The sequence below is a fragment of the Mixophyes fleayi genome, chromosome 4 (genome assembly GCF_038048845.1).
Source record: "Mixophyes fleayi isolate aMixFle1 chromosome 4, aMixFle1.hap1, whole genome shotgun sequence".
In the NCBI taxonomy this organism is placed as follows: Eukaryota; Metazoa; Chordata; class Amphibia; order Anura; family Limnodynastidae; genus Mixophyes; species Mixophyes fleayi.
Genome location: NC_134405.1, coordinates 42,095,208 through 42,113,264, shown reverse-complemented (window position 1 = coordinate 42,113,264; position 18,057 = coordinate 42,095,208). Strand labels below are relative to the sequence as shown.

The 18,057-nt window shown below is 40.5% G+C and overlaps 1 protein-coding gene across 1 annotated transcript in view; it reads left to right on the top strand.

Annotated features, from left to right (window-relative positions):
• Positions 1-3,804, top strand: part of LOC142149757 (beta-1,3-galactosyltransferase 2-like) — a 35,571-nt gene extending 31,767 nt beyond the window's left edge. Inside the window, exon 2 of the mRNA XM_075205059.1 lies at positions 1,975-3,804. Within this exon, the coding sequence (XP_075061160.1) occupies positions 2,004-2,990 (987 nt within the window). The 5' untranslated portion in view covers positions 1,975-2,003 and the 3' untranslated portion in view covers positions 2,991-3,804. The remainder of the gene's footprint in view (positions 1-1,974) is intronic.
• The last annotated feature ends 14,253 nt before the right edge of the window (positions 3,805-18,057 follow it).

Genomic DNA, 18,057 nt, shown 5'->3' with positions numbered 1-18,057 from the left:
TAAAAGCATTTCAATATGACAAAGATTTGGCAATGGCTTTTAAAGGCAAGTTTTGCCTTTAAAACCATTGCCGCTTTAAATTCCCCTGCAAAGTTGACGATATTCGGCAACTTGCAAAATGTGCAGTTTCATACATTTACAATTGGACTTCTCCATTGCAGTATCCAATTCCTATACAGGTGTGTGCTTACCCCTGTCTCTGATGTAATATAAGCATGTAGAAAATATCAACACTCTTCAGCGTGTGATGTCCTAGATGTCGGCTTGGTGTTTTGTAAAGCGACAATCAGCTCCCACAGCTTGTCGGGTTGGAAAGTGCACAATAGGTCCTGGATTTTTATGGCTTCCTGACAGTCCAATGGGAATTGTAAACCACAGACAGTCCGTGGGATCACAGTTCCAAGTCTCATGTTAGTCCCTGGGCGTCAGTCGTTTTCAATGCTCCTGTTCACATAATAGTGGGCTCTGGGTACAAGGTGCTAGCGCCTTTCACCACCTCGATTGGTACCTCTTTTCTCCTGAGGGTAGTTAGGGACTGAGACTCTGCCCCTCTTGCTCTTGCACCCCCTCCTGGTTGTGACTCCATGATGTCTAGTAATAAGGGGTACTCACATTTAAGGCCATTTGTAGGGCTTAATAGTGAACTCCTCCCAGCATTAATCCTTTGGAGTATTTTATGGCTATTCAGAGCTCTGTTCCAGGGGCACTTTTGGTTTGCACTGATCGACCACTATAGAACAAAGTCCTTATACCTGCAATGGTATACAGACTCTGCAATGATATTGGGACTTTAGAGTTCTAATCCCCTCACCCTATCTCCGCACTCTGTGTCTCCTGTCAGTCTCCCCCTCCCCTCTAAATTGTAAGCTCCCTTGAGCAGGGCCCTCTTATCCTCATGTCCTCTTCTGACTGTATGCCTTTGCCTTCGGCTCCCCACCCTCTTTTCATCTCGACACTTCACTCTTGTCCCTGTCTCTCCTGTTCTCCCTTGCCTTTTCTACTCCATCACTGTCCTGATCCTGTTTGTGACCACACTGCTGGAGACAGGATCAGCCTCCTTTAGTTCACTCCCCACCTACCTCCATCTCTTTCCCACTTTCTCCTTGTTCTGAACTTCGCTTTTACCTCTTTGCCCTGTGCATCTGTTTTTGGCCGAATTTGTGTTTATTGCACTTTGTCATTGTATTGCATTGTATGCCTTTTTCTATGTATGGTGCTACGGAACCTTTGTGGTGCCTCATAAATAAAAGATAATAATAAAAGATAATAATGGTAAGATTTGCTGCCTGCTGGAGCTAAGTAAAAGGGAGCTCTGTGGAATCTCTGAAAGTAGTGTCCACAGGAGAGCTATAGCTTTTTCATGGTAATTTTCACATATAACATACATACTTGCCATATGGTGCTTTAAGAATAAACATAAGAAGTGTGAGGTAGTCCAAGGTGGGCATAACTCTCATCACCATGCATTCCTATGTGCCAGACACAGCTGAGCAAATAGCATTGTTGAGGTTATGGCCTCTACTTTAAACATAACCATAGTCTACAGCACAGGGGCAAAACTAGCAATTTATGAAACTTTAAAAAGTCTACAGTGGAATATTTGCCCCATTCTGCACTAGGGCCTGGAATTATGCAAGTTTCTTTGGTGGATTTTGTCCTTTAAGAGTTACACATTGATACTCTTCTACTGTAGGAAACAATACAATCTATTCTAAAACTACCTCTTTTGGTGTAGCAAAGCAATGACATAGCAATGACATAGTGACTTGTGTCCCTAGTTAAAAGAAGGTTGAGCATAACTGGTTGAAGGTAAGGGAGGGTTGGGAATATTGTTCAGATGATTCCAAAAGTATATGGAACTTTTAGGGAATCTGAGGGGACCAGTTGGACTTACACAAAAAATATTTCCTTTGTTATTTAATTTGCTTTTGACTGCACATTTTAATGCATATAATTTTCTCTTTTTTTCTAAAGGATTCTTGGCGATACTTGTAGAAGACAATATGGGGGCCCGGATCTTGAAATATATATTTATGGTGCTTATTGTTATGTTTACTTCTGGATATTTATCCTATAGAAGTACTACTGAAGACCTCTTAATATTCCAGGCAAAAAAGATACCTGTAAATAACTTGACCTATCCAGTCTTCCAACACCCTCTGGCACCACCATACCCATTTCCATACAAGTTCCTCATTAACCAACCGGAGAAGTGCAAGGACAGAAACCCATTCCTAATTATACTGGTTATTAGTGAGATCCAGGATATAGAATCTAGGATTGCCATTCGGGAAACATGGGGTAAAGAAAGTAATTATGATGTTGATGTGCTACGAATTTTTCTGGTTGGGCTTTCTAAACTTGCCACTGACCGAGCTCAGTGGATGCTTGAGGAGGAGAGTGAAGCTTTTGGTGACATTGTACAACAAGACTTCTTGGACACTTATTATAACTTGACCCTAAAATCCCTAATGGGCATGGAATGGGTGGTCAAATTCTGCCCAACTGCCAGCTACATTATGAAAATAGACAATGACATGTTTCTCAATGTCGATTATCTGGTCCATCAGCTTCTTCGTCCAGAGTTACCAGTCCGTACAAATTTTTTTACAGGGTACATAGTAGCCAATACTAAACCTTTGAGGAGTAAAGCCTACAAGTGGTATGTACCTAAGGAAGTCTATCCCAACGACACCTACCCACCCTACTGCTCTGGTCCTGGATATGTCTTTTCAGTGGACATGGCAAAAAAAATCTATGATGTGTCTCAAGTTATTAGGGTGATACCCATGGAAGATTCTTTTATGGGAATTTGCCTGCATGAGCTCAAGATTCCACCCACTAATCCAACTTGGGGCATATTTAATGGCCACAGGATTGATTACGACCGATGCAAATTTAAAAAGCTCATAACAGTTCACCATTATGAAAAGAAAGAGCTGCGGATTGTTTGGGCAGACTTTTGGACTAATAGATCATTGGCATGTTAATTTTAGGAATGGCACCTACATCATTACTGTATGTGCCTAGGTGACTAGAAAAAGTAGCTTTTTAAAGACAGTTTTGGTAGTATTACAATGGATTGGAGCTAGAATGTATGGGGGAAAAATGGTAAAAAAAAGGAATTATAGCACCTTATTTGATCAACAGACTTCTTTCTACAATTGATAGGGACATGGGACAGCATACGTTGAAAAAGCTATGCATACTTTATATGGTATATTTTATATAGTCATTTTAAAATTTATATTATTTATATGGAGATACTGTTTTGACGAAGCATTCTTATGGAATGATTTTATGAAGCGGTGATAAATTATCTATATTAATGTTAATATAGTAAAGTATAAATGTTATAAGTTATTCTTTGAAGAAAACACAAGGGGCTAGATTTACTAAGCTGCGGGTTTGCAAAAGTGGGGATGTTGCCAATAGCAACCAATCAGATTCTAACTATCATTTTGTAGAAGGTACTTAATAAATGAAAGCTAGAATCTGATTGGTTGATATAGGCAACATCCCCACTTTTTCAAACCCGCAGCTTAGTAAATCTGGCCCAAAGAGTAAAACTGAATTGCACCATTTTTATTATTTTATTTTTCCTCATTTACGTTTTCTCAAATTCATTAGATAAACTCTGTCATGGATTTATAAGTGTTTTGCCCTCAAAAACACAACAAAAAACAAAACCTCCAATGAATATTTTTAGTGTATGTTAGAGGCAGAATATAATAATATATATATAAATATGTAACACAATGCACATCTTTTTCTTTTTTTTTTTTTTTTTGCTGTTTTCTACTACACAAGCAAATATTTAACAACAGTACAATGGCACCTTAATTATGTAATATTGTTTTTGGTTAACTTAAATTCTATGCCAATGTTGTGAAAATTACTTTAGTTCTTGTAGTTAATTGATCATGCCCATTTTGCCTCATTAGCATAAATTTAAACCTTAAGGTCGTAAAACAATGAATGATGTCCGACTACGGAAACTTATTTAATTCATGTTTACTCCATGTTTTCTCATAGTATAATGACCCCCCTTCCCCTATAAAAAAAATAAATGTTAGGCAGATTTTATGAATCTCCTAGTAAATGTTTCAGTTCCAGTCTTTTTTTATAAAAAATAAATAAGCAAGTAAACTGGGAATTTTGTCAATGCATTGTACTTCCTCTTTGTATATTTATATTGATTAATGTGCATAAATTATTACGGGGGCAGCCATATTGTTAAGCTATAAGGGAGGGATTTGAAATAAGATACTCATACACATGGCGATTATATGGGCAATTTGGTTGTTGTAGACCAAACTGTATTCACTTTCTGTACTGCCTCTCTAATTATTTACACCTTGCTCAGAACGCTCCTACTACCTCACTCACACTTATATCCTTCGGTCCAGCTGCCATCTTTACCAATGTCTCTTGTATTCTAATCAGGGGTGTTACTACCGACCGTGCTGCTTGAGGTGTTAACTAAACTGACACCCTTCTAGACCATACTCAACTGTTTCCAGTGGAAAATAATGGGCTCGGGTTACAATAGATTAAGGACACTTGACCACTAAAGCTGTCAAACAAGTGTATTGTTTATTTTGTGAAAAATACAGTATAAAAAGTAAATATAATACAAAAAAGAAAGTGAAATTAGTACAAAGAGTAAATAAAAAATGTTACTAATTTGCTGAAAATAGATTCTCTCAGTAAATATGTTTAATCACAGTTTATTTTAGTACCCGGTCTTTCTCTATGCCTCTGATGGCGTTATCTTGAAAGCTAGGATGAACAAACTGGTAAAAAAACAAATAGAGCATTTGGCAACCTTGTGGTGATCCAAGTTGAGGCGAGGGTTATGTCGCTGTTACTTTAGCTTTTATTGACCACGTATAAACATGATTTTCGGACTTTCAATTGGTACTTCTTATCAGTATTACTACTGATAAGAAGTTTGAGCATGTGCAGTATGCCAAAGACAACTCCATAACAAAATATGTGCAGAAGTTTCTGGAAAGGCCTTGATTATAAAAGTATTGCAAAATCACTGGTTACATAAATGAATTCAGGCTTTTAATTTAATTTAACAATAGAGATAAGAAGAATACATTCTCTGCGCCTGCGTTTTAAGCCCTGAGACAATGCCCTCTTAAGATATGTTGGCATTGAGCAGACTCTGCCTTGTTTACTAAAGCATTTAAGTTAATATGCACATAAAAGTATAAATGTCAAAATGGACTTTTAGCAGTCTTTTTGTGTGACCGGATACACCAACTCTTCATAAACATGTGTATATCAGGTGTCTGTACTTTTTTTTTTTTTAAAAAAAAGCAAATATTGAAATTATTAAGCATCAATAGATCTACCAACAATACCAATAGAGAATACAAACATACCAAAAAGTCAGAGTAGACCTATCAAGAGCTACAGAAATGTAGTGAAAGGGCTCCATATTTGGGCCCTTTCTGCAGTGATCATTTGCAACAAGCACATAATGTGCACCACAAATCTTTTTGGATTTGCACTACTGCTCTTATGCGGGGCATGCAGAGCTCATCAATGAGCACACCTGATTTCTGGTCTTTCAGGAAAAACTCCACAAACCAGATGTACACCTTGGTATACAGGTAGATGGACAGTCTGAAGATGTGCTCTGTGCAACAGCATACCATTAATGACCTCCCTTATGTCCCCCTGTACATCCCTGATGTATTTGTCACTATGAACCTGTTTAATTTATATCTGCAGCACCATTCACAAACACTTTGGTGACTGACACATTTGGCATTTGAAGTGGAGAGACAGGAATGGCTGTGCCTACCATGAGGTTAAGTAAGTGCTTTTCCTCTCGTACAATTGGAGAGACTTAATTGCTGCCTCTCAGTGCAGTTAATGACCCCCAGTGTCTGAATTATGTGTCCTGGAACTTCAGTAACAGCCTGCCCCCCCCCCCCCAAGTCAATTTTTTTGTTACATATGAAAGACCTAGAGTACAAGAAACATTTACAAATATATGGGTTAACGTTTCATAATAATAGACAAATTTCAATGTGGAAAGTTTTTGTATATGGAGACCAGACGTCTGTCACAGCATTTTCTGCCTCCCAAAATATGATCATAAAAAATTGGGACAAAACAAACCCAATCCTGATCAACATTATCTCCATCCCTGGTCTCCTTACACATGTCCCTGATTGGCAATTACAATTACAACTTTATTTTAACATCTCCGCACCCATGACCAAATATGCTATCCCCTTTGGGGTCTGAAAATCAGAATTGGGCTGCCAAATGAGTTTATGGTGAGCTATGGTATTGTGCTCTCGTCAAGTGCTTAAGTCCATGCAATACAGATATTTAGGAGGTATAACGAAAGTTTATTATGGTTAAAGTAGCATTAGAATGCAGTCTAGCATCCAGGAGGAAATAGATAGATGAGACATCTTCATATGGCTTGAATAAGAAGACTGAAAACAGATCTATTTTTACCAACAGATGATTGGACAGCACAGTGGCTTAGTGGTTAGCACTTCTGCTTCATAGCACTGGGGTCTTGAGTTCGATTCCTATCTATGGCCTTATCTGTGTGGAGTTTGTATGTTCTCCCCATGTTTACGTAGGGTTCCTCCTAGACGCAATTGCCATCGGATCCTACTAGCGTTAACAATCTTGTTACCATACCGCTTGTCACACAATGTACTAATACAAATGGGGGGTTATATTATTTTGATTACATTGGAGTAACTCATACATATCTGCAACAGTTACTAAAAGAGTGAATAAAAGAAATCCACATTGAATTATAATCACTACTTCCTCTGAGCAATCATTCAAAACTGATAAGTGACAAGGCAAGTAATACATTCGATTTACCTCTATGCAAAGCTGTCTTAACGCATGGGAACACTGGACTGTTGCCTGGGGGGGCCCCGTGCATACAGGTCCCATAGGTTTGCCAACTTTTCAGTATATTTTTCCAGGAGATGTATTCAGAACCTTCAAACCGTCTTTATTAAATTTATTAGGTAGACTACTCACCTCAGTATCAACTGTTGTCTGTACATGCGATCTAGCTGATGTAAATACATATCTTGTGTCAGGCGCCGTCCCGCGATCTCTCCGGGACGGCCGCCTGTGATTCCCCCAGCCTAGCAACCAGACGCGTCACTTCTGCTTCCGGCCACCCGGAGATTGATAGCGCGTCCCGTTGCCTAGCAAAGGGATGCGATGCACTGATGATCTGGCGCTGTCATGACAGCGTTGCAGCGCTGCTTCTCATTGGCCCCCTGCTTCCTGGCCCTCCTACCAGTGCCAGAGTATCAGGTCTTCCTGCCTCCAGCGTTTTCCAGTGTATTACCAGTTTCCTGCATTGTTCCTGACCTTACTTGTTTTGCCCGTGACCTTTCTGACCCTGACCGTTTGACCACTTCTATTGGATCTCCCCTTGTACTGCGTTTCCTGAACGATACCAACCCGGCTTGTCTCACCTTTCTTCTGGATATCCTCGTGTACTTATTCCTACCAGAACGTTACCGACCCGGCCTGTCTGACACCTCTTGTATCTCGCTATTCGACTCATGGGAGGACAGTGACCTGCGTGTCCCTGCAGCGGAGTCCATACCTCCTTGCGGGGGTTCCTGGTGAATACCAGGGGCACGTTAGACTCCGCACCTTCCTCTGAGTGGCGCCAACAATAGCAGGTACGCAATATAGTTATGACATCTTGACCTTGATGAAAACAGCACACACATTTTTTTGAAGCTGTAAAGCTATAAGAATTAATCCAATATTTTTTAAAAGTCCATGCTATCTGCTTCCCCAAGTTTGCTTAATTTTATCGGTAATTTACATTTTTATTTCTGATTGGTTGTGTAGGTAGGGCCCCAGTGCACTGCCTTGCCCGTGGGCCCATAATGCTGTTAAGATGGCTATCGATCTATCTATATATATTCTATATGGATTTTTACTTTTTGAATTTTCACTTATCACTAAGCAGTATAAAAGATTTTAATATTTTGTTGTTTTCTTAATTTCATAGAATTAGTAATAAAAGTTTATATTTTAACCTGAAGAGATTAATTAGATTCAATAACTTTTCTGGCTGTCCATGCACTACTTTAGATAAAATCTTTTTTCTTTTTTCTGACAGTTTTGTAGTAGCACCTCTTTATGTGCATTATTAAAAAAAATACAGATTTAACTTCTCATAAGAAAGAGAGAAACAACTAAATTTATATTATCTGATGCGGTATGTTCTTTTTCTCTGTTTTCCTTTGCATATTGCACAACTACTAAGAAATGTGTAAGCCAATTTAATGGATGTTTGTAGGACAATATTGTTTGAACATTTAATGCCTATAATATAAAATACATTACATTCTCTCTAGGTGTTTAAATTGTCCTGTGGGTAAATTTATCAAGCTGAGAGTTTTCCAGCGGGTTTTAAAAGTGGAGATGTTGCCTATAGCAACCAATCAGATTCTAGCTATCATTTTGTAGAAAGTACTAAATAAATGACAGCTAGAATCTGATTGGTTTTTCAAACCTGCCGGAAAACTCTCAGCTTGATATATTTACCCCCTGGAGTGTGTAGATATTACTGGAGTCGATAGCAATTTATTTTCCTAGTAAACCAAAAGATTCTGTTGTGTATGAACATGATACATCAGGTTACTAAGCTGTAATTAACATTCTACAGATTGTTTAACATTAAGTAAAAAATGTTTAGTTTTGGTATTGTTTTTAAAGCCTGGTGTGTTGAATGCAGGTGCATTGTAGGTAGAGAAATAGATGACATTATTTTTTGATGCACAAACAGATAATTTTTTTCCAGTGACTTTTGAATTGCTGGTGAACGAAATGACAAGAATTCTGGTGACTGCCTGGCAGGAGACTAATGAGTATAGGTGCCTAATAACCACACTGGCAGTATGAGAGATTTAATCCGATGCCTGAAAGACTGTTGTCAATCTTACAACAGTCAAAAGGAAAACTGTACACTTATGGGGGTAAATGTATCAAGCTGAGAGTTTTCCGGTGGGTTTGAAAAACCAATCAGATTCTAGCTATCATTTATTTAGTCATTCTACAAAATGATAGCTAGAATCTGATTGGTTGCTATAGGCAACATCTCCACTTTTCAAACCCGCCGGAAAACTCTCAGCTTGATACATTTACCCCATAATGTATGTCTGTGACCAGAGAGCGGATCTGAGCAGCAACAAATAAATATTACGCTGGCATTGAAACATCCCTCATTGGGAAAAATTCCAGTGATGTTTCCCTAGGATTTCTTAAGAGCCATGTATTTGATATTTGGTGTTGGAATATTGCAAACTTGTTATGTTTTTCCTTAAAGAGCAAAATCATCTCTAGGGTACTGTTAGTACACCAAAAATGTGGCTAGCTAGCATTTGATGGACTTGCCAGTCAGCTGAAGGTTGACATTCCCAGATATAGCTACCATCAGATTAAACAACAGAGGGTTCCACAATAATCGGCATCTGTCATTGATTAAACCCTCTTGTTTTCAATCCTTCAGACATTGTTAGGGTCTCTTATCTTCAGACTGGGGATGGCCAAAACCCTCATGTGGTCCTAAAGAGATGGAGCAGAACATGAGTTCCTTACCAAAACCTCAGAGATAAGATGCCACCAATAGAGGGTATAGAGGTGACTATCCACCACCACTTCCCTCCATGTACCTAGTATCCACAACATGGGAATTGAAGGGGGATAAAAAAAACAGTTACCAAAAGTCCTGGAGAGGGTGTGCTAGATAGGAGTAGCTTTGGGTTACGGTCCCCGCTACAGTGTCATGGTGGAGATCAGAACACAAGTAAAGACTAATGCGAATCATGAAGTGCTAACTTCAGTCCCTGAAACTCTTTGGTTCTCTACAACAATATGTGCATGTAATTGGGAAGGGTGGCACTTTAACCAGACCACTGCCACACTTGCAGTAAGAGTGACAAGATTCTTATTGACAGAATGTTCCCCCAGGGATTGGCTCAAAAGTGTATATATATATTTTGTTTTATTGTATTCCTCGTTTGTTATTATAATTGTATAATGTGATGCTGTACCTTCTTTTGTAAAAAGTTAGGCATAACTCAGGATGTGAGGTGGTTTTGGGCAGCCTGCGATGTTTGCCAGAAGGCCCCCCATATCCTTAAAAAACTGCTGCACTATCTATATGGTCGAGGGTTTTCAGTAGTCTCATATCTCAATTAAATTGGCTGGCTACATCAAATTTCTAGGGACAATAGGCGCTTGTTTAAATTTGATTTAAACAAAATCACGTAAAAGGGAAAGACTGAGGGCTATAATTGCTAAGCTGCGGGTTTGAAAAAGTGTAAATGTTACCTATAGCAATAATCAGATGCTATCTGTCATCTTGTAGAATGCACTAAATAAATGATAGCTAGAATCAGATCTTCACTTTTTCAAATCCGCAGTTTAGTAAATATACCCCTGGGAGTGATTGGCTGCAAAACAGATTTAAGAAAGGGGAGTACTGTGGTGAGAGTGGGGTAGCGGCATTATAGTAAAGAAAGAATATTAGAATATAGATCTGTGCACATAACAACATTTCAAGAGAAGAGTATTATTCAGTAAGGTACACTCATATTTAAGAGTTTACGGCTCATACAAAATAGCATTACTGGTCCCTTGTGCAGTCAGAATTTGAATACATGTAGTGCATTTATTCTCGTGTTTCACATAGTAAATGCATTCGGTTGAGGTATACACACAAGTATGATAAGCTCTGATATGGAATGACCTTGCATATTATCTACTTTCTTAAAAGTTAATAACTATGTGGCCATATCTGAAACAAGAGTAGTTGGAGGAACTTCTAGAAGTAATATAGTTTCGAGAGTGTGTCTGAAACATGAGTACCTTTTAAATTTTAACAAGTTTGGTAAAGAATCAATAAAACTTTGCCATAGTTCAAATAAGTCCCTGGCTAATTTCTCTATATGCAGGAAATATTCAATGCTATACATTTTAAAGGCTAAAAAGAGTTTATTTTTAAAAACAGCTAGGGTTGGCTACTGAGAAAATTATTAGGAATCATTTTCTGCTCCGTCTTGTCATTTGTGAAGATGGGGTGGTTATGCCTAAGAGTGCCCATTCGGGTGAGAGAGGAACATTGTTTAGCAGATTCACGAAGCATCATGGGCATGGCATTTTGAACAAGTCATTGAGTCTGTTATGTCTTTGCTGTTGAGACAAATAAGCTCTAACATAATAAATTATTATACTGTATAGCATTTCAGGTATTAGGTTTTTTAATATATATTGTTACTCAGCTCTTAAATGTGACCAAGCGGGTTCTTTATGTCCCTTTAATTCCTTAATAAGACCTCATGTATGGAGCCCACCCTTCTCTTTCTCCATACATAACACCATGAACCCTTACCATGTTTAGTTAGCGCAAGGAAATACCCTGTGGGAAGCTTCACACATCTACACATTCTCCCTGGTGCTTTAACGTACACAATGCTGGAAGCCTGGGACACATACCTCTGCCATTTAGCCTCCTTCCAGTGACTATATACATATATATATATATATATATGTATATACATACATACATATATGTATATATTGTAGTATTTCCATGGAACGTGAGTGATTAGTTTTAGAACAGTGTATTTGTTCCGACTACCGGTCCGATTACCTGCTGACAACTCCCTCCTAATCTGAGCCTGGCAACCACATGACTTGTAATCTGGCTGGAAAGTGGATACTCACGTGATCCTACTTCTCGGCTCAGTCACGTGACTCCTTTGCCAAACGTTCTCCGGACAGTTGTGTGTACTAATTGAGATGAAACACGTTGAAATAGCAATAACATTAACATAATAACATAATAAGTTAGAGACTGGAATTTCCTACAGACTTTCCTAACTCCTTTGGATAGTATGTCATAAATCCGACCAGCAACAGTTCTTGACTCCAGCAGGAGTAACTTGAACTGAATACTACATCCGGCCATATCCTAACCACCTGGTCAGGCTTACAGATAAGCTATTAAACTATTATATTTGTGAGTATAAAATGTATATTTTTTTTTTTATTAAAATTTGTACTTCATAAATGACTACACCATATGGCCTCTCCATCTCTTGTTCTGGAGGTTAGCAGAGAAGATCGCGTGTATCACAGCAACAGGAAACAACACAGATTAACAAATAAATTATTTATATTAAGTATGCACATGTACTGTTGGTGTGCTAAAACTAAGCACGCACATTGCATAGAAAAACTATACTATCTTTGGTATTTTTTCTTGTCTTTCCCTCCTACAAACAGAGTGAACTTACTTGTCATTTCCCAAGGAAATTGGGACTCTCATACAGATGTGTCTTATTACTAACATGCTTTATGACTAGGAATGTATCTTCATATATTTCTATTACTTGCTATGGGACAATTGATTATGAGAACTAACAGCGCTCTATAAAAGTAACACCTAAGCCCGTCCTGCACATTGCATGGACAAAGAGTCATTTGTAGTTGAAACACATTGGAGCCTAGGCAGTGGTGTGTAGACCTGGTAAGGAGGTCATGGATACTTTATTGTTAGGGTGGGCGAGACACAAACATCCTGGGATACATTTGTGGCTGAGCCTTAGTATTCAACAGCTTATCTATCATCTGGTACATGCATCCACTTTATTATTGGTTACAGGAATTGTTTTAAGGTTTTCTGACCTGTAGTTTAAATGTGAGTGCCGGATGGGCAGTTTTCCACTGGGAGCCCTTACAATAGTCCCGGAGGAATTGGAGGAGAAATAAAGACAACCGCTACTGCTCTGGGCCCCGAAAGCAGAAGTCTCTCTTCCACCACGTGGTCCACATGGTTTACATGCCTGTTCTAGGTGGTAGCTTCATTTGTCCATAATGAAGTGTATTTAATCTAGGGATGTGCACCGGCGACTTTTGAGGTCTCGTGTTTTGTGTTTTGGATCCGGATTTTCGTTATTTTTGAGGTTCGGATTTGTCTCGCAAAACACTTGACGAAAGGTCTCGGTTCGGATTTAAGGTATTGGATTCGGATTTTTTTTGAAAAAAACATAAAAAGTTTAAAAATCAAGTTTTTGGGCTTATTTTCACTCCTAGGCTATTATTAACCTCAATAACATTCAATAACAAGCATTTCCACTAATTTACAGTGTATTCTGAACACCTCACAATATAGTTATTAGTCCAAAACGTTGCAAAAAGGTATCTTTCTGGACTGCGTAGAGGAGTGGGTCACCACAATATATATTAAAAACCCTGAACTTTTATGATTCGCACCAATAATTGTACCTGGACTGCGTAGAGGAGTGGGTCACCACAATATCTTAAAAACCCTGAACTTTTATGATTCGCACCAATAATTGTACCTGGACTGCGTAGAGGAGTGGGTCACCACAATATCTTAAAAACCCTGAACTTTTATGATTCGCACCAATAATTGTACCTGGACTGCGTAGAGGAGTGGGTCACCACAATATATTAAAAACCCTGAACTTTTATGATTCGCACCAATAATTGTACCTGGACTGCGTAGAGGAGTGGGTCACCACAATATCTTAAAAACCCTGAACTTTTATGATTCGCACCAATAATTGTACCTGGACTGCGTAGAGGAGTGGGTCACCACAATATCTTAAAAACCCTGAACTTTTATGATTCGCACCAATAATTGTACCTGGACTGCGTAGAGGAGTGGGTCACCACAATATCTTAAAAACCCTGAACTTTTATGATTCGCACCAATAATTGTACCTGGACTGCGTAGAGGAGTGGGTCACCACAATATATTAAAAACCCTGAACTTTTATGAATCGCACCAATAAATGTACCTGGACTGCGTAGAGGAGTGGGTCACCACAATATATATAATAAGAAAACCATCAACTTGTTTGATTCGCACCAATAAATGTACCTGGACTGCGTAGAGGAGTGGGTCACCACAATATATTAAAAACCCTGAACTTTTATGAATCGCACCAATAAATGTACCTGGACTGCGTAGAGGAGTGGGTCACCACAATATATATAATAAGAAAACCATCAACTTGTTTGATTCGCACCAATAAATGTACCTGGACTGCGTAGAGGAGTGGGTCACCACAATATATTAAAAACCCTGAACTTTTATGAATCGCACCAATAAATGTACCTGGACTGCGTAGAGGAGTGGGTTACCACAAGATATATTAAAAACCCTGAACTTTTATGATTCGCACCAATAAATGTACCTGGACTGCGTAGAGGAGTGGGTCACCACAATATATTAAAAACCCTGAACTTTTATGATTCGCACCAATAATTGTACCTGGACTGCGTAGAGGAGTGGGTCACCACAATATATTAAAAACCCTGAACTTTTATGAATCGCACCAATAAATGTACCTGGACTGCCTAGAGGAGTGGGCACTGGGCACCACAATAAAATATATAAAAAACCTTCAACAGGTCTGCATTACACTACACATACGGCTGCTCCTCCATCCTCTCCATCATATACATGTTGGAGTTTTAGCGTGTGACAACCTCTTGTTTTTGATAATGTCAGTGCATTTTTAATATTTTTCAATTTGCCCCACACCACTGAATGTACTTTATCTATGATACGCATCTATCTATCTTGACTGCGTAGTGGGGTGGCCCCGGTACCCAATTTGATACCGGGGCCACAATAAAATAAATACACCCTCCACGTGTCAGAATTCCACCAAACAAGTATCTGGACTGCGTAGTGGGGTGGCCCCGGTACCCAATTTGATACCGGGGCCACAATAAAATAAATACACCCTCCACGTGTCAGAATTCCACCAAACAAGTATCTGGACTGCGTAGTGGGGTGGCCCCGGTACCCAACTTGATACCGGGGCCACAATACCTCCTCCAAACATGCTACAGACAATTCGTCATTGAGATCCCATCAAGTATGTTAAAGACAGACAGGGTCCAAGTGTTATTAGTTGACTTTGTAAAGAAAAAAACTGTCCCTGTTGCACATAGTCGTGCAATGAAGACTGACTTTTTCATTTAAAGGCACGATCTTTCAAGTGTAGTGTTTGTAAGTCTAAGTCATATTATACTTTTGGTAAAATTGGTTTTTTTTGTTCCTCTTTATGGTAATTAATTAGTAATAGAATTAAAGTAGGAAATAGAATTAAATAGAATTAAAGTAGGAAATAGAGTGGTATAGAGTTGTAGTGTGGTATAGATAGAGTGGTCCACACAATATAATAATAAAACCCTCAACTGGTCTGAATTCCACCAAACAAGTATCTTGACTGCGTAGTGTGGTGGCCCCGGTACACAATTTGGTACCGAGGCCACAATATAATTAAAAAACCCTCCACGTGTCGGAATTCCACCAAACAAGTATCTGGACTGCATAGTGAGGTGGCCCCGGTACCCAATTTGATACCGGGGCCACAATACCTCCTCAAAACATGCTCCAGACAATTCGTCATTGACAGACCCCAGACAGACAGGGTCGTAGTCAGTGTCGGACTGGGGCATGAAGGGCCCACCGGGGGACTGCAAAGCTAGGGGCCCACCAGAGGGGGTGTGGCCAGCATCATAGAGGCGTGGCCTGACACTAGAGGGGGGAGTGGTCAGCCCATGAAGGACAGCTAGCATCATAGTGTAGTATGTATATAAAGAGTACACAGTCTTGACCTCCCCCTTAGATTGGGTAGAACAGTCACCAAAAATCTGGATTGTCCCACTAGAATCAGAACATTTGACAGACTGTCCTACCTGTTCTTGTCACCACCTGTGGCTGCTGGTTTCTTAAGTTGCGACTTGTCTGGATCCCGGAATGTTGGGTGCCCTATTTTGAAAAAAAAATGGGTACATTTAGAAAATTCCAACCAGCCCCGGCGTAAAATCTATAGCACCCACAATTAATACTTAGGCCTTCCTCCAGCCCCAACATTAAAGATAGAGTATTCTCACTTAATAAATAAACCTATTTCCCTCCCTCCAAACAGCCCCAGCAATAAATGAATATCATTTACATATAATACATATACCTATTTCCCACAACAGGCACTGCCATTAAATAATTCATATTCACATTTAATAAATAGACCTCGTGCTCCTCAAACTCAGCCCCACATTCAATCAATAGCACCTAAACCACCCCAGGATTAAATTAAAGGTCTGTCACCCCATCTTAATTTAATAGGCCCCACTCTTAAATTAAATAGCCCACCAAAATAAATTAAATTGCCCCACCATCACCCCACAAATAAAATAGCTCCCATTAAATAATTAGCCCCCACCTAAACTCCACCATTAAATTAATAGCCTATCTCCTACCCATGTACTATTAAGGCAACCCCACTCCTTTCCCTCATATCACACATTATATTAAAAAAAACATTCCCTCATTATAGCAGCCCACACTCCTTTCATTCACACCATATTGTGGCCCCCCCCTCCCATTTCATTCACACAGTATAGCAGGCCCCCCCTCCCCTGTCACTCACACAAATAGCAGGCCCCCCCTCCCCTGTCTCTCACACAGTATAGCAGGGCCCCCCTCCCCTGTCACTCACACAAATAGCAGGCCCCCCCTCCCCTGTCTCTCACACAGTATAGCAGGCCCCCCCTCCCCTGTCTCTCACACAGTATAGCAGGCCCCCCTCCCCTGTCTCTCACACAAATAGCAGGGCACCCCCGTCCCCTGTCTCTCACACAGTATAGCAGGCCCCCCTCCCCTGTCTCCCACACAAATAGCAGGCCCCCCTCCCCTGTCTCTCACACAAATAGCAGGGCACCCCCGTCCCCTGTCTCTCACACAGTATAGCAGGGCCCCCCTCCCCTGTCTCTCACACAAATAGCAGGCCCCCCTCCCCTGTCTCTCACACAAATAGCAGGGCCATCTTTCATTCACACTTACCTTATTGCTGCATCTCACATGCTTGCTGTGCGATCAAAAGCAAAACAGGAAGTAACGTGCGTTCCACGCTGGAACGCACGCTACTTCCTGTTTCCTGTTTAGCGAAAGTGACTGGTCCCTGAGGAGGGGCCAGCCACCCACTGCCACGCTGACCCCGCCGCGCGGCACCTGGCTCCCGGCCCCCACCGACACAAGAATCATTTTTTTAGCCCCGCCCCACCACGGAGGAGGGCGGAGCTATCTGCCATCAGGGCCTACCGGTGGATTTCCCGGTCCACCGGCGGCCCAGTCCGACGCTGGTCGTAGTGTTATTGTTTGACTTTGTAAACCCAAAAAAATGTCCCTGTTGCACTTGCACATAGTCGTGCAATGAAGACTGACTTTTTCATTTAAAGGCACGATCTTTAAAGTGTCAGAAAGAGAGAGAAGACACAGGAGAGGAGAGTTGTAGCTGGGGACCTGGGGTGGAAGCTCCCAGGCTCCCCCAGCATTGCCTGGAAGTCTGAGCGTGGTGACTGAGCCAGGGCAAGGAATGTGTGCCCTGGATGAGGGGGAGAACTCCATGCCACTATAGTGAACCCAAGAGAGAGGGGGACACTGCACATGGAAGAGGCCCTGGAGTGAGGGCTGCTACAAGAGGCATGGTAGCTGTAGTGTCAGATCCTGAGGCTGAGAGTACACAGAGTGACGTGTCAGAGCACAGGAGACATTATCCCCGCAGAGGAGGGATGAGCTGCAGTTGAGAGGTCTGTTGTTGAAATAGGACATGCACACTTTAACAAACCAATCATTTCAGCGACAGGGCCTACCAAACAACTTTGACTGAAATGATTGGTTTGTTTGGGCCCCCACACCAAAAAGGCTATTCATCTCTCCCTGTACAGACTAAACAGGCTCTACTGAGGCAAGATGTCGTCCTCATCCTCAACCTCTGATTCCTCTCCCCCTACAGTGTGTACTTCCTCCTCATCACACATTATCAATTCGTCCCCGCTGGACTCCACAACCACAGGTCCCTCTGTAGTATCTGGAGGGCAGTGCTGTACTTCATTGAGGAATTGATTATTCATTTTTATAAACATCATTTTTTCAACGTTGTGAGGAAGCAACCTCCTTCGCCGCTCACTGACCAG